Raw genomic sequence first — 22,246 nt, 5'->3', positions numbered from 1 at the left:
TGATGACTGAAAATTTTCCTCCTTGCTCCCTCTTTAACTTTGAAAATAATAATAATAATAATAAGAAAAAAAAAAAAAAAATCATAGGGTGCAAGGTTAGGGCTGTAGGGCAAATGAGGAACACATTTGACATTAATGCCGGCTAAGTACTTGATGACAGTATGAGAAATGTGAGGTCCCATGCTGTCATGATGCAGCATCCACCCACCTGAAAAGTGCACAATACAGTTCTGTAGTAAGGTCCCATGACATGGCACAACATGCTGGTAAACCATTCCTTGAATACCAAAAAAAAGAGGTGATGATAACCTTTCCTGCAGAAGCTACAACTTTTGCTCTTTTTTGGTGTTGGTGATGATGTAGACTTCCAAACAGAGCTGTTGCTTACTCTCTGGGTCGAGAAGCCATGTCTCCTCTACTGTTATCACCTTGTGCAGAACCTTGCCATCTTCAGTAACCATCCATTGCAGCTCCTGACAAATCTCCATGAAAACTTGCTGTTGCTTGGGTCTTGCAATGCAGCATGCACAAACACGTGTCATATGCAAATGGTCATGGAGAATATCATGTGAGCTTTCTGTTGATATTCTCAACATCTCTGCCATTTGCCTTACTATTATACAACAATCTTCTCACAGTTATAGAAGTGTTTGTGGTTTCTGTGATGACAGCAGTGGTTGGAGCTCCAGGACTGTCGATTTTTGTGATTGAATCGCATCCATCTTTAAACATTCTAAATCACCTGTGAGCTGTGCTATATGAAAGTATAGATTCACCATAAGCCTCTTTTAACACATTCTAAATCACCTGTGAGCTGTGCTATATGAAAGTATAGATTCACCATAAGTCTCTTTTAACACTTTGTGTGTTTAAACTTATGTATTAAGATGGAAGCAAAATTTGAAAGCAGCATACTGTGCCTCATGTGTTGTCTATTGTTACGTAGGCAAAACTGAACTGGCATAAACTTGACTGGCCACCAAGATCAGACTGTGCACATGCATCAACCGCACAGTTGCTACTTGTATGTCATGCAGCTTGGTTTGGTTTTAAATTCCACAGCTTAGCTAGAAATAGTAAGCACTATTAGTTCATGAAAAATTATGATCATTCTTAATTGAACAGCTCTTGTATATATGTGTATTTTAAAAAATCCATGTACTTTTATATTTTTTACTTTAGTTCCTCTGTTCTCCTATTTATTGCTTTTTTTTTCTTTTGGTGATTAGTGGCAGCCCTACGGGGTGTGGCAATTCAGAGAGGCCGAGCACGTGGTGCTCTTGCAACATTTGCTAGACCTCTAACTGCAGCAGCAGCTGCAGCGACAGCACTTCATGGTTATACGCCGTAAGTATTTTAATATAATTTAATTTCTCTTTTGTATAATATAGTTATTTCTTTAATAGTATTATTCACACTATTTAACTATGAGTACCATTTATTATTAAAATAAAAACTGGAACTTTCTTTCACCTTCACATAAATATAGTCCCAGATTATCAAGGCGCCTCTGTAGCCAGGTGGGAAGGGGCAGCAGTGCGTAGCACACGCTTCTTGATTAGACCGGGGTTCGAGCCCGTCACCACCAAATACGGAGGATGCGGAAAGGTCAGGGAATGACCACCGCATATCCCGAAGCAATATGGTCTTAGTTGCTAATGCTCCTAAAAACCAAATAACAACAACCACCCAGATTATCAATATTTAAGCAGAATAATTTAATAGATTAATATATCTATGTACAGTAAACCCCCGCTATTCGCGGTATCTGTATTCACGGTTTCGCGTATTCGCGATCGCCGATTTAATATAAAATGAAACCTGAAAAAATGTGAATTTTAAAGCGCCGTGAATATTTTCCGCCATAAAAAAACATGGGCATGGCTAAAATTATCTTTGCCGGTCAAAACAGCGCTCGGGTGGGGGAAGAGGTGTGACAAAATCACGAGCGTGGATGTTTCTCGCTACTCCTTGTTCAGTATGTGTTATGCGCTTGTCATGGAAGGTTTCGTCGTTTGCTTTTAATTTATATGCTTATAAATTGATCTTATTATCATTTTTTTTTATCTTTGCGTTTATTTTTTTTTACCTTTCATGCGCAATATTTTTTCAGTAAAAGGTAAACTGCAGCCATTATCAATTTATAAATTGATATGCTTACAAAAATGATAAATCTACCATTTTGCAGTGTAAAACAGACTTTTTCGAGTGTGTTAACGGAAGAAAGTGACTTTGTTATGGACAAGTTCTTTCTAACCCCTATAAAAATATGGCTACGAATAACATAAGATTGAGAAATGTGAAAATAGAAAAGAAGGTGATGACATTAGCGAATAAAATTGAGTTATTAGACAAAATTTCTAATGGTGAAAGTGTCTCCTCAGTGGCAAAACATTATAAAATCAATGAGTCAACGGTACGATCAATCAAAAAATCGGAAGAAAAAATCCGCCGTAGTGTCCGTGAAAACGCACTAATTGCTTCAAAAATTTGCTCTGTAACTCGTGGTGTTAAATTAGAAAAAATGGAAAAAGCTTTAAATCTCTGGATAGAAGACCGAACTCAAAATAAAATTCCGTTAAGTTCACTCATCATTCGTGAAAAGGCAAAACTCCTTTATCAACACTTTAGCGAAACTGGTGATAGCACTGGCGGGATAAGTTTGTTTTTAGCAAAGGCGCTGGTTTGAAAGATTTGTTTGAAATTTCTAATAAATATTACATTTAATATTAAATTGTTTCTTATTTTCATTTCGATGCTATATGCTTGCATTTCACTATGTACTGTCTATGTACATAGTCATATTATGAAGGTACATATAATACATAAATAGACAAAATTTTAGACTAGTTTTTCTTATATATTTCATACTTTGGAACGGAACCCCTTTATTACTATGGGAGCCATAACTCAGTATTCGCGTTTTCGGTATTGGCGACGTTTCTCAGGAACGTAACCCCCGCGAATAGCGGGGGTTTACTGTATAGTGATATATTGAAAGAGTGAAGGAGAAAGCTGTAACTGTTGAATTTACGGGACATGAGAAGTTAAAAAGAGATGAAATAACACTACTATAAAGGACAAAAGGAAAAGAATAGGAAATGTTAAAAATATAAAATAAAATGAGATAAGATAACATATTGCTGTATTACTCACAATTTCAGTGATACGGCAATATGTTATCTTATCTCATTTTATTTTATATTTTTTTACATTTCCTATTCTTTTCATTTTGTCCTTTATAGTAGTGTTACCTCATCTCTTTTTAACTTCTCGTATGTACCGTAAATTCAATAGTTACAGCTTTCTCCTGCACTCTTTCAATATATCACTATTTATACATTATGTTTATAGAGTTTGTTTGCCTAAGCAGTGTCCCTGGTCCATAATACATAATATTTCTTTTTCTTTTTTCACTCCAATCCATGTCCCTTCTTTATTATATATATATATATATATATAATACATAAAGAAATAATTTTTCCATTGTAACTCTATGAGGCCTGACATAGCCAAGTGGTCAGGAGCGAGAGTGCATAGCACTCACTCCTTGAGTACACCGGGGTTCAAGCCCGTGACTACTAAATATGATAAATATTTGTATTGACGATTTATTGTAAACTCTACTAACTTGGTTGTCATGCCACAGTATAAACAGAAAATTTATTTATTTATTTACATCTGACAGGTCAGCATTCCCCACTCATACTCTAATATATATATATATATATTTATAATTATTGATAAAAAAGTAAAGAAAGAAAGTTAAAACGACAATAACTGTAACTAATATGTAAATAATATATTTATGAGTCAATGCAGTTGCAAGCAATGCGTTAATTTAATTATTTATTTTTACTGTATCCATCACATAGGGGGCACCACATACTATTACATTATGTCCTAGATATGGTCAATATGTAGTATGTATTATATATTTAATCTTATTTTAATCATAAAATTATGTTCTCTGTCGGGTCAACGATGATTAATATATGCTTACATTTATATTTTACTTATATTTCTTACCTTTGATTCTAAATTTTCTTAACTTTTATTATCATCTTTCAATTTATTTATATTCGATCTACATTCGGCCTATACTGGTTTATATTTGGTTTAGATTTAAATTACTTAGCATATATTGATCATCACAGAAACAGAGAACCTCTTGTCGTTTTTTGCCTTCATTCTGAGTGGTTGGCCCCAGTTGAAGTCATCTAGATTGTCGGTAAAAAGCGATAATAATTTTTTTTTTTTTTTTAATTATTATTTTTTTTTATTTATTTTTTTTTTTTTTTTGCGTTTTCTTAGGTCCCTGATGGTATTATTATTGGATTGATTTGCTTATTCTAATGGTTCTTTATATTATCCTTAATATTATATATATATATATATATATAAATATAATGTATTAATAAGAGTTTGTAGAGCATAGTTACAATGAATTTATTCAGATAGTTTATGGACCAGGGACACTGCAGTGAATAGCAGAATGAACCCACTGACCATAATGGAATATAAGTTGGTAGAAAGTGAGGAAGAGAATGGGAACAAGCTAACAAAACTGGGAATAGAAATTAGGAAAAATCCGGAGGGTACACAAAATAAAAAGTAAAAAGAAGTACTTAATGCTGAAGATCTCGTGATTTCAACATCTGTATCAAGGCTAACTGTCGAAGGCGCCTCCGTAGCCAGGTGGGAAGGAGCAGCATTGCGTAGCACACGCTTCTTGATTAGACCGGGGTTCAAGCCCGTCACCACCAAATATGGAGGATGCGGAAAGGTCAGGGAATGACCACCGCATATCCCGGAGCAATATGGCCTTAGTTGCTAATGCTCCTAAAAACCAAATAACCTCAATAACCTAACTGTCAGAACCACAGGAAAGACAGCAAGAAGTAAGGTCTCTGTTTGTGACATGAAATGTACATAGCATGTAGTAGAAATGGTGAAGCTATATTGATTTTTGAATTAAGCAGAAGTTAGGCAAAAGAAAAGCATACGTATATTTCATGGCTGACTTGACAGAGGCAGAGAAGAGAGACAGAAAAGGGAAATAACTTACTGGAATACCAAACAGGAGTCAAGTCGGTACATGGACTATAGAGAGAGTCTCTGTGCTGCAGACGTGTGAATCCAAAAAGATTACCTATAGCCAGTTCAAAGTATTTATAGCTTATCACAATGACTACGTGTGTTGGGAAAAGGAGACAGTAAGTCAGACAAAATTAAAATTACAAGGGTATATTGGGTTGAAATCATAGGATCTTCAGCATTAAGTTCTTCTTTCGATTTTTTATTATTTTTATTTTTCGTGTACCCTTTGGGTTTTTTCCATAGTTTCAATTCCCAGTGTTGTTAGCTCGTTCCCATTCTCTTTCTCACTTTCTACCAACTTTTATTTATATATACAGGGTGGCCATAATTAAAGTATTCCTATTCAGAGCTCTCTGTAGCTCTAAGTAAGTAAACTATTCCTGGGGAGAAGGATCCTGTGAAAAAAAAATTAGTTCCAAAATCTGCCAATAGGGGATAATATGGTGCTGTACAAGGGGAAAGACATGACAAAGTACCAACAAATAAATAACTAAGACAAACCTTACAAGTTTTTATTTGTGCTCTTTGCAAAAGAAAAAAACAGAAAGAAACTGAATTGCACTAGAGTTTTAAATCCAAACTACAAAATAAGACACAGTGAATTTAGACTCTGTAAGAACTTACATCAAGGTCCTTTATCGGCTGCAGCAGTTGGAAGGATAATTAACAAATCTGAGGAAACTGGGTCCTTTGTTGTTAAGCCTGTTTCACCTCAGGTAGCAGAGGAAGTTGCAACAGCTATCATCGACCAATCCATGGATGCAGCTGCTGGAACTAGTAGCAGTGCATGGGGAGTAGTGAGGCAATTGGATGTCCCATATTCCACTGTGTGGAAAATTCTTTGGAAACTAATCCACTATTATCCATACAAGATCAGTCACCAGCAACAGCTGCAAAGAGATGATCCTGAAAAACGAATGGCATTTGTTCTAACGTTTTTGGCCAGAATGGAAGTGGACAGTGCCTGGCCATGGAACATTCTTTGGAGAGATGAGGCCAATTTTTATCTCAATGGGACTATCAGTGCTCAAAACTGCTGAATATGGCCTTCAGAAGCACCACTGCTATTTTAGCAAATCGCATTGCACTCTCCGAAAATCACCATCTGGTGTGGTGTGACTTCAAATTTCATCCTAGGACCATACTTTTTCAAAGAATTGCATCCAGCAGGAGCAGCCACCTGTTCCGTTACAACACAAAGATATCATCACATGTTAAGCAGTCCGGTATCACTTTACTGCAGAAAGAGTCGATAGTTGTTTGTTTCCCATTGCATGGCCACCACGTTCGCTTGACCGTACACTGTGTGATTTTTGGCTGTGGGGTCGCCTGAAGGCCAATGTCTATCGAGGAAGTGTCCCTAACCTGGCTGTCTCAAAGGACAACTTAACGTAGCACGTGCGGAACATTACTCCAGAGGTGTTGTATTCTGCATTCAGCACAATGTGCATCGAATGCAATTTCTGTTCCAGAACAGTGGTAATCACATTGAAAACCAACTCCACGATCAGCAACATCATTGACCATCGGGAGTAAACTGAGTGAGTTTGGAGCTGTGAAACCATTTCCGCTGGCAGTTTGGTTTCTTTGTTTTTTTGCAAAAAGCACAAATAAAAATTTGTAATGTCATAAAGATTTGTCTTAGTTATTTATTTGTTGGAACTTTGTCATGTCCTTACTCTTGTATAGTGCCATATTATCCCCTATCGGCAGATTTTGGAACAAATTTTTTTTTTTACAGGATCCTTCTCCCCATGCCTTGAATAGTTTACTTACTAATTTTGGTGGCATTCCGCTTATTACTTAGAGCTACAGAGAGCGCTGAATAGGGATACTTTAATTATGGCCACCCTGCATATATTGTTTATTTGTTTATTTATTTTTAATGGTGGTCTCCATATAAAGATTGTTGAAGCCAGAAGTTACTACACTTTAGTTTCTATAGAACATAATTTTTTCAGAAAATTAAAACGATTAAACTATTGAAGATTTAAAGTTGGAAATGATTTATTTTCTTAATTTTAATGTAACTGGGTAGTGTGTTGTGGTAAAAGTAGCTCACCATATAAGTCTTCACTTAATTTTTTGAAGTCCACTGCTGAAGGTCATGCAGTGATCAAGATCACTGCATGACCTTCAGCAGTGGACAATGGCATTTAAAGTTAGATGAGAATTATAAGGGGTTAAATTATTTTATTTGACATGAAAGAAACATTAAAAGAAATTCCTCAGATAAAATAATATTTACTGCTACTTACAAAATTATGTTAGCAGACACCAAAAGTGAATTGCAAAGAGATAGTTTTTCAAATACCATTCAAAAGCCCATGTACAAAAAATTGTCTGTTATTTAAATAAAATAAAAATAGGCATACAGGTGGTATGGTAACAGTCTAAGAATGATATGTCACTGATCATTTAGAAGGAATTGATATAATATTTTTATAAGTCATGGGCATATGTGATTTTATTAGTTCATACACATGTGATTTTAGCATTGAATTATTGTATGGAATGTTATTTTCTCCAAGTCATTTTTTATATCTGCTTTTAGACTTGATGAAGTACGTGTCTTCTTCATCTCACAGTTATGGTAGAAGCATTATCCATAACTACAACAAAGTTTGCAAATCTCATCAGTTCATCTGACATCCATCTAGGTCTAAGCCTTGAACAATGTCTCTAAGTTGATGTAAGAAGCCTAGTAGCTTCTGTGATTAGTTGCTTGAATGCTTCCCATTTAGAATTTGCCATTTGTAACATCAGTTGGTACCACTGCACAGAATTAAAAAAAACTGTTTTAGACCACTGTACTTCTACAAAAGCAAATGTCCCTTCCTTTGCCCTTAACAGTAGTTACATCTTCTTGTAAATCCCATTTCGATACCCTGTGATCATTGTCACTAGTGGATCTTTTATTTGCAGTTTATTAATGCAGGAAGAGTCACTGCTGATAATCGTATTACATTGTACTGCATTCTCTCTAACGTGCTGGTGTAGAAAGCATTTATCTGTTAAATCCACAAAATGTGTACTACTATATGAGTTACCAATACGCAAGTTCCAGTTTGTATCTGGAAAGTTAAAATCCCCCAGTATAAGACATTCTGATTTACTGGCCTATTCTGTATGTCTGTACAGTTGTTCTTTATACTCATCACAATCATTAGGACTATGACATATTCTTACTCTCATTTTTCTTTTTCCAGTGCTTATGTCACACCAAACTGACTGAACATTATACTGGCCATCCATATCAACTGTGTAAACTGTCTTATATTTTATGCGCTTCTTAACTAAGAACCCCCCCACCCTCTCTCTCCTTTCTTGTGTCTTTTATGTACACATAGGGGGCCACTATGCCAGAGGGGGGGAGCAACAGTTTACATCAACGGAGATTAGAATCCTGGAGCTGGAGTTTGCTGTGAGATCTTTGTTGCTGTTATGGTTAGGTTCCTAACCAGAATGCTATCCAGTGGTAAAAATCCTTGTGCCACCTTTGTTCAAATGAATACCATCTCTACAAAATAGATTCCTTCTACCTACAAATTGAAGCCACGCTGATAAAAATTTCTTTCCTAGACTCTTGCAAATTCTCTCAAGTCTCAAGTTAATCCACAAGACTCTCAGCATATAATCCCTCCTATTATGTCTGGGCAGAATTGCAGGCATACACATGTCTGTACATTCTGACCTAACGTACACAACCTGACCATGTTGAATACACTATATTTATCCAACGTGGTCAGGTCGTGTACGTTTCCTACCGTTATCCCCACACGAATAATAATGTTCTCTTTACCTTCCTTTCGTTAATATTGTTATCCCCACATGAATAATAATGCTCTCTTTACCTTCCTTAAAATCTGACAATCTGTCAGTAACACCATCAATTGTTGCTGATGGCAAACATACTCTGGTTCTGGACCACCTATCTCTATTTTTAAAAATGTTACCTGTTTCCCTCACAATAGAGTCTCCCAATAAAACTAGATCGCCTTCAACCAGAGCAGTCTGCCCTCAAGTTTTCTTTTCTGGGACCTCAATCAGGAGTGCATCATTTGGCAGGTTACAGGATACTTGAATCCCTGACGAGCTCCCGATACATTTGTTTCTAGGGCAAGCGCTCGTTTCTTCAGTGACTCAAATTCTTCTCGTAATGCACCAAGTTGTAATTTGAGATTACCATTTCGTACAATCAGTTGCAAAGAAAAGAATCGTCAATTGAGCTAGGTCTGTCTACTAGGAAACTGGTTTCCCAATGCAACACTCGTGGCATGGGCAGGTTGCGGACAAGTTTTACCAGATTAAGACTGTAATTGAACGTCTAGTCTGCACAGAACTGTAAAGAGGATGTTGTTCTATCTTGGTTCCGCATAGGACATTGTCACTCGACTCAGTGCTATCTGCTGAGGCCAGATGATTTTTCTATGTGTAGAAATTGTGACACCATTTTAATACACTGGCATATTTTAATTGAATGTACATGATTTAATAATGATCGTTGTTTATGTTTTACCCATCTGTCTTATATATATACACTCAAGACAGATTTTATTGGATAATGACGTGTCAGATATATTTAAATTTTTACAACTTATTAATTTATATAATTTTATATAAAATGTTTTGTGCTTTATAACTGTTTTATAATGTATATTCTTTTATAATAATATATTAATTAATTATAATATTGTATTTTTATATTTTATACCTCTTTGACTTGATGCAATATAGCCTCAGATGCTGATGTGCCCTAAAACTCTTAAACAAACAAACAAACAAACAAACAAACAAACAATCTGTCTACTAGACCAGTCTTAGAATACATGCCATAGGCTATACAAATGATGAGGTTGCAACTCACATTGGAAATTCCCACAGGCATTTATGTTTGAGTCTCCATATCCTTGGACATTGTATTGTAAGTGGACCATGTTGCAACCATTATTTAAGTAAAATTTAAACTTTAGAAGGTTTATGAAATTTAAATTTACAACATATTACAGAAATTGTGTTAACAAAATATTGTAATATTCCAGTACATGGAAACTCGTGAAGGTAGTCACAATATGAGATACAATTAAATCGATGCCTTTACACTACTTATATAGTTTTTCATTATGAGTTCACTATGGTGTATTTACACCGATATTTTATAGTGTATTTCAAACTCATAATATATTATGCCTTGAGCATTTATATTTTATTTAAGTATTATCTTGCACTCCTTTTGACATCTCTCATATTATGGAAATATCTTCACAACTGAGTTGGCATGATTGTAACACCGGGTACCTGCCCACCCACCCACCGAGGACAGGCCAACAAGCCTTGACACTGCTGTCTGGGTGGTGGTGGTGCCCACTGAGAATAAGTAACAATATGAGATACAAGTAAATCGATGCCTTTACACTACTTAAGTAGTATTTCATTATGAGTTTACTATGGTGTATTTACACCAATATTTTATATTATAATTTAAAAAAAAAAAAAAAAAAAAATTTCAAAAACTCATCTGCTATGAAGAGCTTCAGAAATATCCAACCACACATTATATATATATGTGTATACATATGTATATTTACTAGTAAAATTTTATTCATACTAGATACGTGTTTTCTTATTCTTATCCCCCCCCTTTTTTTTTACACTATTGAAAACTGTAGCCATAGCCATAGTTCTCTAACCAGTCCGTGTGGGCCATATTCCCAGGATCAATACCTTTACAGGCATATTCAGTTTAGATTTCAAGCCATTTACATTACCTTGTTCAATGTCCAATTTTTCAATAAATTGCATAGTGATAAAAGACTCATGGACTCCAGAGTTCAAGAGCAGTGAGACTGAGGCTCCATCTGTTGAGACTTCCAAAGTAGATAAAGCAGTTATAGTACATCTAACAGTGGGGTGCTCCATCTCCAAAAGTAATAGGTTTCTCTTGGAATTTTTTGCTTCTAGTTTCTTCTCCACTTGACCCTTGATCATTAACTCCAGAGTCTACAATTTCTATTGCAGTAAGCCATTTGTTTTTCATCTGAAGTAGCTTATTTGTTTGGGTGTTTTATTAGAAGAACTTCTATGGATTTGATTGATAGTCTTCAAAGAGGAGCGCAAAAGTGCTGGCTTTCCATAATTCATACTTTGATTAGATTTTTGATTAGTCTTATTGTTCTCTCCTGATATCCTGAAACTCTCTCTCTTCTAAACTATTTTCTAAAATTTCTGTTCTCCCTTTGATTTTAACTTTTGACCTAAGTTCTCACAAGGCCATTGTGAGAACTTAGGTCAAACTCTGCAATTTCACAACTCTGAGGTGGTACAAAAAGCTCTTTTTCTCTTGCCATTCAGCCTTGCTGTCCAAGTGGAGAATTTCCACTTCTCTACAAAGCTGCAAGCATTGCTCAGTGCCTTATAAATTCCTCCCAAATATTTTTAACCTCATGGGCTACTCAATGATCACAACATAAATCAAATTTTCCACAGTGTTCATTTTGAGGTCTAATAATCAAATGGTTTCTCTTGGTCAAGAGTTTCATAAAATGCATTTCCTGACTCATCTGACCCTTTTACACAGTTCAGAATATCAGAGAAATGAGATGAGAGTCAAATTTTTGTATAGAAGTGATTAAATAGGGTAGCCTATAAAACATACTTTGAATTAGCTCTGAGCAATTCGGGAGAATCTTTGATATAATTACGGCTTTTGTGTCCCCTATTGCCAAGTGACTGTGAATCAATGAATTGGTGCTTTCTCTTGAAATGATAAATCACTTCTTTGTTTAAAGTTACACTAGTCTAAAGTCACTTGTCTAAAGTTACACTTTACTAGTTTATACATTAGAAAGGAAAGTAACCTTTTTTTCTCTCTTTCTCTGTGCATACTTATTACTAACTCTCTCTCTCTCTCTCTCTCCCTCCCTCCCTCCCCTGCTTGGTCACAAGGTGGCACTGCTCCTGCCTCCATGCGACATGGGTGATAACCTAATTGAGTTATTTTTCCCATCCAGGGCGAATGGAGTGAACTGACTCTTCCTAAACCAAAAAAGCCACTGGGTTGTCAGATCCAAACATAACAGGACGCAAACACAAGGAACCTAGTCTTCTCACAGCCAAACATAAAAAACTGATGTAATGACACACCCATCTCCAATCACTCCAAAAGTGAAATGACAATAAGTAAACTGTCACCATTCAGAATCCAAAAAGAACTGGAGAGCAGTTCAGGATTACCCGAGATAGTTAAATGACTCAAATCAAAGGATATACTTATAGAAACTGCTGATTTCTGAAATCTGAAATGATAATCTCTGAAACCTTTGGTAACCTCCCCCCCCCCCTCCATAAATCCTTAAGTATTTGAAAGGAGTAATCCAAGCTGGGACTTCTTGATGAGATGCTAAATGAGTTATTAGAACAAGGAGTTGTTACGGTTAGGAGAATTTCTACCAAGTGTGATGGTATCCTCATCCATGCCTGGAACTTAATTACCACTTGCCACACACCACAGTGCCCTATATTACCTAATATACAGTGCTACAGTGCCAGAAATTTGAGCATTCCCAAATAACTTGTAGGAGAATCCCTGTTTGTGCCAAATGTGGGTCACCAGATCACAACTGTGAAGAATGAAAGCCTCCTATGTGAAATTCTCAAACTATAAAAAGGATCACCCTGCCTATTCCAGAGCAGGTGATTGCTGGAAAAACAAGAAATCAATCCAGAAATAAAGTATAAAATAACATCAAAATGATACACCTTACCAACTCTCTCAAATATGCCCTGTTATGCTCAAGTTACCCAGAAATACCAATCTATTAAAACATAAACAGACTTAACAATACATCCAAGTGAATCCTTTTCATGCAAGAAAATTATTAACCTCTCCATCAACACAGGATCGAAATGTGAACACCAGTCTCAGTGCCACTTGAGAAACCTTTTCACATTCAACAAGGGAGTAAGGAAACTCCAAATATTAATTCACTTAACCTGTGGAATGAAATGGGTATAGAGAGGGAAGCCCACATTGTATGATATCATGTTCAAAATATTTGGTGAAGAGGACATGGATACCAGAAAACCAATATTCCTGAAAAACAAAGCAAGATAAACATAAGACTTCAGCCCTTTGGAAACAATCTGAAGGCACAACAAAAGTAAACAATAGATACACTAATTCAGTGGAATTGTTGCAGTTTCTGTATAGCAATTCTCATCACAGTCTGCAAATACCAACCAAATGGATGCCACTCAACATACCCCTAGAGGCTGTAGCCATACAGATTGTGCTGCTGGTATGTACATCACAATCTGTTCTTTATATTTACTGCCCAATATAACATACAGTATAATGATCTCAACAGCCTTGCAACACAGTTACGAACATCTTACTGTATTTTAGATTTCAATAACCATCACACCTTTGCAGAGAAACAATGACGTAGATTGTAGAGGCCAGCTAATTGACAAATTTCCTAGATTACAGTAATCTCACTCCCCTCAATGGGTCACTCATATCTGTACATATTTCATCAGGCACTGACACTGCAATAAATTTAGCAGTATATTCTCTGATTCTTAAGTGGAAAGCAACCAATAGTCCTCTTCACAGTGACTACTTTCTGATACTAATTAAGTTTTTAGATAAAATTTCAAATCATCCTCACAGAAATTTAAGATGGAAACTGAATGAAGTTGAATGGGAAAAAAATATCACACATTAGCAACATTAGATTTGGAAACTATCTCCAACAATCCACACTTAGTGAGGGTCATATATGTCACAGAGTGCCGACCGGGCTAGCCGGGTGGGTAAAGTGCCTGCCTAGCAACCCAAAGGTCGCGGGTTCGAATCCCGCCTCGGGCTTGGATCAAAGTACTGCAAAAACCTTGGGAGGTGCATTATGGCCACAGAAGCCGATGCGCCAACAACTACTAAAAAAAAAAAAATATGTCACAGAGGAAATACTGCATGCTGATGACAATACTATCCCTAAAATATCCATAAAATTGCCAATTGACTCAAAATCCTGGTGAAACAACAATTGCCTTAAAGCAAAAAAAAAACCCTTAGAACAATGCCTAGAACAATTTCCATTGCCAATCCAGTCAGAGCAGACCTCCATTACAAATGGTCTTGTGCAGAAGCAATGTATGTTAGGTGCTCCAGCCAAAAAACCTCCTGGTTACATTTCACTTCAACCAATGAAGCATACAATTCCGTCACAAAAATTCTGGAAAGCAGTCATTAAAATGAGTGGCAGATATCATGACAGCCCTTTGCCAATTATAACCTTTAAGGGGCAGAATGTTGCAGCAAACACACATGGCAAAACCTTTGCCCAAGTCTCAGCAAATCTTATCCACCAGTAAATCCAGAATCACAAAAAAAGTAACAGAAAAGTATAAACTAAACTTCTCCTTCAAGGAGATTACAACATAATCAACCATTCCAATGCATGAGTTACATCAAGCACTGTCAGCATCTGGCAACTGCTGTGGAACCGGACAATGTCCATTACATGATTCTCAAGCAACTGAGTATGATATTGCTACAATGATGCAATTCACAATGACCCTTTGTGAATTGCATCAGCATGGACTGTATGGACACCTTCCTATTTTCATACAAAACTTCCTTTCATAAAAAACTTCCTTTGGTGCACCTTTTGAGTATGTTTTAAAATTCAATGTCCAAACTATCATTCTAGCTTTCCTGAAACTGGAAAAGATCCTCCCATTCCAACCAATTACAGACCTATTGCATTAACCAATGTTTCTGTATATTATATTTGAGAAAACAATTAACCATAGAATTCCATGGTATCTGAAAATTTGTGACCATCCATATAGCCCAGAGTGGTTTGAAATGAAACAGATATGCTAGACATGTTAGAAGCTCCCATCAGAAATGCTTTCCTTCAATTGGAACACCAGGTCATAGTCTGTTTTGACATCAGTAAAGTTTACGATACCACTTGGAGGTATGGGATTCTTTGTGAATTGTGTCAGCATGGACTGTGTGGACACCTACCTATTTTCATACAAAACTTCCTTTGGTGCACCTTTTGAGTATGTTTTAAAATTCAGTGTCCAAAGTATTTTTGCAGGAAGAGCAAGTCTCTCCCACAGGGATTGTTATTTAGTTCTGCCCTGTTCATAGTTGCAATAAATGCACTTGCAGAGCAGGTTCCAAACACAGTTGACATCACACTGTTGATGATCTCAGCATTTCTTCTCATTATCAAAATATGAGACCGTGAGAAACCATCAACAAAATAAGTTAGGTACAAATTAATGGTGTCAGTCTTTCAGCAAAAAGACATTTGTTCATTTCTGTTGGCAATGTAGACTTCATTATAATCCAGAATTAATATTAGATGGACAGCCAATACCATTTCAAACCAGCATTTGTTTTTTAAGGGTTGTTTTTGACCATAAGCTAAATTTCCTTGAATGTGTCAAACATTTAAGAACCAATTGCCTAAAAAAGCTAAATATTCCACTGATTCCACTAAATATGCCAAGAGTTCTCTTGGCAATCAGTGGGGTGCTAATCATTTAGAGCTACTTTGTTCACACAGAGCTCTGTGAAGCCCAGCATTCTGCAATGGCTTCAACCCCATTCACCACAGTGCTATATATATCATATTAGGAGACAACAGCTAGTTTTCCAATATGCATTCAAAGTTGGTATTGATGTACATGTTGGCTGTAATGACATTAAGAGTAGGATATCTGAAGACTTACTTAACAAGTACAGGGCAATGTTGAAAAAAAGTTGTGAGTTAGGGTTAAATTTGAATACATGATAGAAAGGAGTATATGGTGAGAGCGCCTTGCCAATCAATTTAGCCCTGGAGCAATTGTGCAAGGCTCATGGGATAGACTTGTTCTCAGCATGATCTGTGCTTGTTAACAAGAGACTACTACAGGGATGGGATACACTTCAGTGGAAAGGGTGCAAGCATATTTGATGATGATATTGAGGCAGTGTTAAGTGGTTCAGAATGGTGCTATTTTGGGGGATACATAGACTAAAAGAATAACAATAGCTACAGGCAGAGGTGAAAGTGATTCTTGCACTGCTTCTATTGGAATGAGCAGCAACCTTGAAAGCAAAGTTTGTATGTTTCAAGGTCTGCTGGGAGTCATGAAACAAATAGGCTATGTTGGGTAACTAAGAGTAAGAATAAGTATATGTATACTTGCATGTACACCAATTCTAGCAGTATAATAAATAAATTTAATGAATTTGAAGTGCTGGTCAAGACATGAAATGCAGACATTGTTGGGATTTCAGAGATGTGGTGTCACTCAGGTATAAGGGAGACAGAATTTGAATATGGGGAGTATACAAAAAGGTCAAATGTTTTGGTGTTGCAGACCACAGGGTTTCTCTCCCCATTCACCGCTTAGGTGCAGTTGTGATGAGGCTTTTGCCGTATCTAGTCGTGGGTGTGTAAGAGTTGTGATGTGTTCTGTATGACTGGCATCTTAGCAGGCATGGAGCATTGAACACTTGGTCAGGCTCCCTGTCTCCCATCCTTTACCACATGGAGGCATCCCAGGTTGTACGCATCTCATGCTGGGTCCCCCAGAGACTGGCTGATACAGAAAGGACATTCCATTTAAGATGCCAACCGAACCACTACCCAAGCCAAAACTTATACATAGGTCATAACAATTTTGTTCCTAAGCTGTGATAAAACAATACAAATTAAAACAGCTTAACTCAACTTAAACACAAGGAGGAGTGCATTTACGTCTTAACCTTGATCTTAATGGATACAGTATTGGAGGTATATCGTAAGCACCCACCTATCCCGGTGGATCAGGTTTCCATCCCTGCCACTGGGAGGCAGGTTTTACTATCTGGCAAGTGCTTCCTCCTTTTAAACACAGAATGAACAAAGTTATTTTGTATGCTTGTTGAATACAGAAAGGACATTCCATTTTAGTCTCCATTAAGCCTCCATTCCCTAGGCCGAAGCCTATCCATGGTTTGGTCTTAATGGGTTTATAATTCTGAGTCTTTAAATACAATTTAGTTAAATAAATAAAGTTTAACGTAAAGTTTTAATACAAATATTTTAATTGGCCTCTTAGCCTCCTGTGAGAAAGATACCAATCTTGAATTTTATATTTCCATCAATCTTAATCACTGGAGTTACCGCCCCTAGCCATGTGGAGGCGGGCCTCTACTATCTCTTTCAGTATTATTTCTCCTTTTGAAGATTTTAGCAATAAAATCATTAAAATAAACAAAAAGCCTTTTATCTCCAAAAAGGATCCATAATGCCCCTCTAATATTAAGAATACCAGCAGATATTTCCAGCACGTCTGTAATCCACATAATTAATGCATAATAAACCCCCGCTATTCGCAGGGGTTACGTTCCTGAGAAATGTCGCGAATACTGAGTTATGGCTCCCATAGTAATAAAGGGGTTCTGTTCCAAAGTATGAAATATATAAGAAAAACTAGTCTAAAATTTTGTCTATGTATGTATTATATGTACCTTCATAATATGACTATGTACATAGACAGTGCATAGTGAAATGCAAGCATATGGCATCGAAATGAAAATAAGAAACAATTTAATATTAAATGTAATATTTATTAGAAATTTCAAACAAATCTTTCAAACCAACGCCTTTGCTAGCTAAAAAAACTTATCCCGCCAGTGCTATCACCAGTTTCGCTAAAGTGTTGATAAAGGAGTTTTGCCTTTTCACGAATAATGAGTGAACTTAACGGAATTTTATTTTGAACTCGGTCTTCTATCCACAGATTTAAAGCTTTTTCCATTTTTTCTAATTTAACATCACAAGTTACAGAGAAAAATTTTTGAAGCAATTAGCACGTTTTCACGGACACTACGGCGGAATTTTTCTTCGGATTTTTTGATTGATCGTGCCGTTGACTTATTGATTTTATAATGTTTTGCCACTGAGGAGACACTTTCACCATTAGAAATTTTGTCTAATAACTCAATTTTATTCACTAATGTCATCACCTTTGATATTTTCACATTTCTCTTGTTATTCGTAGCCATATTTTTGTACGGGTTAGAAAGAATTTGTCCACAATAAAGTCACTTTCTTCCGTTAACACACTCGAAAAAGTCTGTTTTACACTGCAAAACGGTAGATTTATCACTTTTGTAAGCATATCAATTTATAAATTGATATGCTTACAAACAATTTATAAATTGATAAATTTATTCAATTTATAAGCATATAAATTAAAAGCAAACGACGGAACCTTCCATGGCAAGCGCATAACACATACTGAACAAGGATTAGCGAGGAACATCCACGCTTGCGATTTTGTCACCCCCCCCCCCCCACTGAGCGCTGTTTTGACCGGGAAAGATAATTTTAGCCATGCCCATGTTTTTTTTATGGCGGAAAATGTTCATGGCGCTTTAAAATTCGCATTTTATTTTTAGGTTTCATTTTATATTAAATCAGCGATCGCGAATAAATCATTTTCTCGCAGCCCCAATTGATGAAATCTTCTGGCAAGTCCATGTCCCGTTATCAAGACTGTTGCATACAAGCCAAATTGTAACCATGGTTTCTTTTTAGGGTTAATAATATTAAATCTAGGTAAAAATTTGTCCCAATTTTCATGCCATTTTTGCATAATTTCTTCTAATATTCTAATTTTCTCTGATTTAATATCAGAATAACTTTAATTTTTATTCTCATCAGGACAAGATTTTATCCCCATGTACATCCTTCTTATGTTACGCTTTGTCAGATACAACATTCCCAAAGCAAGGACAGCATAATATGCCAGGACTCTACCAGAGAGCAACTGCAAGGCCTCTGAGGAGACGGTTCGACACGCTCTAGTTATACCCAAAAGGGCAAATCTTTGTGCTTGTATTAAATATTTTTGTATAATTACATTGGGCACTCTATGCACTCAAGCTCCAGAGGCGTAAGCAATGATTGGTACGAATAAACATTCATATAATAAATTTAGAGCTTGCCCTTTTATTCCCCAGTCTACCCTTACGATCCTCTTTTCTTTTAAATATTTAACATGCTCTGTAAAAAAGAGCCTTTCTTCTATTTTTAAGCCCAAATATTTTGTAGTTTTTACATATCGAACCACATCACCCAGAAGCCTCACAGTAGGGGCACGATTTTTAGCATTAGCATTAGCATTAGTAGAGGCATTTGATGCAAGAAAGCAAGCTTATGCAGCATTAGCCAAAAAAAAAAAAAAAATTCCACTTCACCCCTCTGTTCGTTCAAAATACCTGTCCAGCTGAGCCTTAAACTTATTTAGGCTATCAACCTCCACCACAAGGGATGGAAGTCTGTTCCACCAACCAACCACCCGCTGGCTAAAGGCAAATTTCCGCACGTCTATCCTACATCTGTCTTTCCTCAATTTGAATTTATGCCCTCTCAGGTGATTTTTCTGAGCTAGAGGAAGAATCCCATCAGCATTGAGCATGCTTAAACCATTCAAGGCTTTATACACCTCTATCAGATCACCTCGCTGGTGCCTAGTCTCCAGACACTGTAATTTGCAAAACTTAAGCCTTTCTTCATAAGAGCACCCCTTTGTTCCATTCACTAATCTTGTTGCCCTTCTCTGTACTCGTTCCAGCAGCTCTACATCCTTCTTGAAATGAGGCCTCCAGACCTGTATACAGTACTCTAGGTGTGGCCTGACCATTGCCTTATACATGGGAATAATCACTTCCTTATCCCTGCTGGAAAAATTCCTGTTTATCATTGACAATACTCCATGAGCTACTCTTGCAGCCCGTCTGCACTGCTCAGAAAACTTCATATCTGCCTGCACAACCACCCCCAAGTCCCTTTCATTCTCTACCACTGTCAGTGTAGTACCACAGAGTTGATACGTTGCTCTGGGGTTGCTGTTTCCCATGTGTAGCACTTTACATTTGTAAATGTTAAACTTCATTTGCCACCCATCCACCCATCTCAGCCCATCTGCTCAACCTTTCCAGATCCTGTTGCAGTAGCATAGTGTCAGTAGTGGCCTTGACAACCCTGCCAACCTTTGTATCGTCTGCAAACTTGGACATTAAGCTTGATATACCATCATCAATATCATTTATAAATACCGAAAACAATAATGGACCCAACACTGAGCCCTGAGGGACTCCACTAATAACATTAGTCCACGATGAGCAGTGTCCATTGATTACCACTCTCTGTCTTCTCCCCCTCAACCACCCCTTTATCCATAGCAGCAATTTGCCTCCAATGTCACACTGCTCCAATTTGTGTAGCAGTCTTCCATGTGCAACAGTATCAAAAGCCTTTCTAAGATCCAAGTATATAATATCAAAGTTATTCCCTGCATCCAGTTCTTTTGTGACTGCATCATAGTATCCAATCAAGTTGGTCAGGCAAGACTTCCCCTTAACAAAACCATGCTGTGTCTGAGCTATAACTGAAGTCTTGTCTAAATGATCCTGCAGTGCTTCTTTAACCAGTGCCTCCATTAATTTTCCTGGAACAGAAGTTAAGCTCACAGGTCTATAATTACTTGTGTCAGCCTTTGATCCTCCTTTGTGAATTGGGGTCACATTTGCACATTTCCAGTCTATGGGTACCTCCCCTGAGTCCAAGGAAGCTCTCATAATTATGGCTAAGGGTTTGCTTACTTCCTTTACTGCCTCCTTTAATATAACTGGATAGATCCCATCCACCCCGGGTGCCTTTCTTGTGTTTATCTTCAACAGTTTCTCCTCCACTTTACTCCCAGTTATTTCAAGATTCTGTAGCTTACTGCTAGAGTTGAATACACCTCTGGCATTCCCCTTGCTGAATAACTCCTCATGTGTGAATGTCGATGCAAAATATTCATTTAGTTTGTTAGCTACCTGAGCAGGATCATCAACAGTTGACCCATCAATATCAAGTGGACCAATCTGATTCATCCCCTTCCTTCTAGAGTTTACATAAGTAAAGAACTCTTTGCTGTTTTTCTTTGCATCCCTTGCCAAGGATTTCTCGTAATCTGCCTTCGCCTGCCTAACCTCCTTTGTAACTTGGTTGCATATCAACTTGTATCTATCATAGGCTTCTGTGTCATGTGTTAATTTGTAAGTATCCCATGCATTTTTCTTCTCTGCCATATGCCTCATTAGTTCATCTGACATCCATTTTGGCCTAAACCTTGAACAATATTTCTTAGTTGGTATGTAAAGCCTAGTAGCTTCCAAGATAAGTTCTTTGAATGCTTCCCATTTTGAATTTGCTGTTGGTAACATCATCAGTTGGTCCCACTGTATAGAATTTAAATACTGTCTCAGTCCATCGTAGTCGCCTTTACGGAAGCAATAACCCTTCCCTTTACCCCTAATGGTAGTTACCTCTTTGAGTAAATCCCACTTCAGCACACTGTGATCACTGCCACCTAGTGGTTCATTTATCTGCAGATTCTTAATGCATGAAGAATCACTGCTGATAATCAAATCAAGAGTATTACTCCCTCTAGTTGCCTCCCGAACATGCTGATGTAGAAAACAATCATCCAATAAATCCACAAAAGCCCTGCTAGTGTGTGAGTAACCAGCCCCCAAATTCCAGTCAATATCTGGGAAATTAAAATCTCCCGTTATAAGACTCTCTGATTTACTGGCCCACTCTATTTCCCTGTACACTTCCTTATTATACTCATCAGAGTCATTAGGCCTATAACACACTCCTACTCTCAATTTTGATCTCCCAATGCTTATGTCACACCAAACTGACTCAACACTGCACTGTCCGGCGATGTCGACTGGCTTCACTTCCTTGGTTTTTATGTGTTTCTTAACTAATAGCATTACCCCTCTCCCCTTCCTATCCTGTCTATCCTTTCTGTAGACGTTGTACTCCCCAAATTGCAGTTCTGCATCCTTTATATATCTGTGTGACACCACGTCTCTGATATCCCAACAATATCTGCCTTTGATGTTTTGAGCAATACCTCAAATTCATCAAATTTATTTACTAAACTCTTAGCATTGGTGTACACGCAAGTATACCTGCACCTGTTTCTATTCTTAGCTACCCTATCACAACCCATGTGTTTACTTGTACCGCAATGGCTCCCAGCAGTCTCTGAAATACCATGCATCTTGTTTTTCAGGCTTCTGCTC

The 22,246-nt window shown here is 37.0% G+C and overlaps 1 protein-coding gene across 4 annotated transcripts in view; it reads left to right on the top strand.

Annotated features, from left to right (window-relative positions):
• Positions 1 to 22,246, top strand: part of LOC150079162 (RNA binding protein fox-1 homolog 3-like) — a 468,684-nt gene that overhangs the window by 387,897 nt on the left and 58,541 nt on the right. For all 4 annotated transcript variants that reach the window (XM_090383522.1, XM_090383524.1, XM_090383521.1 and 1 more), the window contains one exon: positions 1,230 to 1,347. In XM_090383522.1, coding sequence (XP_090239648.1) covers positions 1,230 to 1,347 — 118 coding nt within the window. The remainder of the gene's footprint in view (positions 1 to 1,229; positions 1,348 to 22,246) is intronic.

Source organism: Mastigoproctus giganteus, chromosome 10, assembly GCF_048544385.1.
Source record: "Mastigoproctus giganteus isolate SK-2022 chromosome 10, ASM4854438v1, whole genome shotgun sequence".
NCBI lineage: Eukaryota > Metazoa > Arthropoda > Arachnida > Uropygi > Thelyphonidae > Mastigoproctus > Mastigoproctus giganteus.
This window is presented reverse-complemented; position numbering and strand designations above follow the sequence as displayed.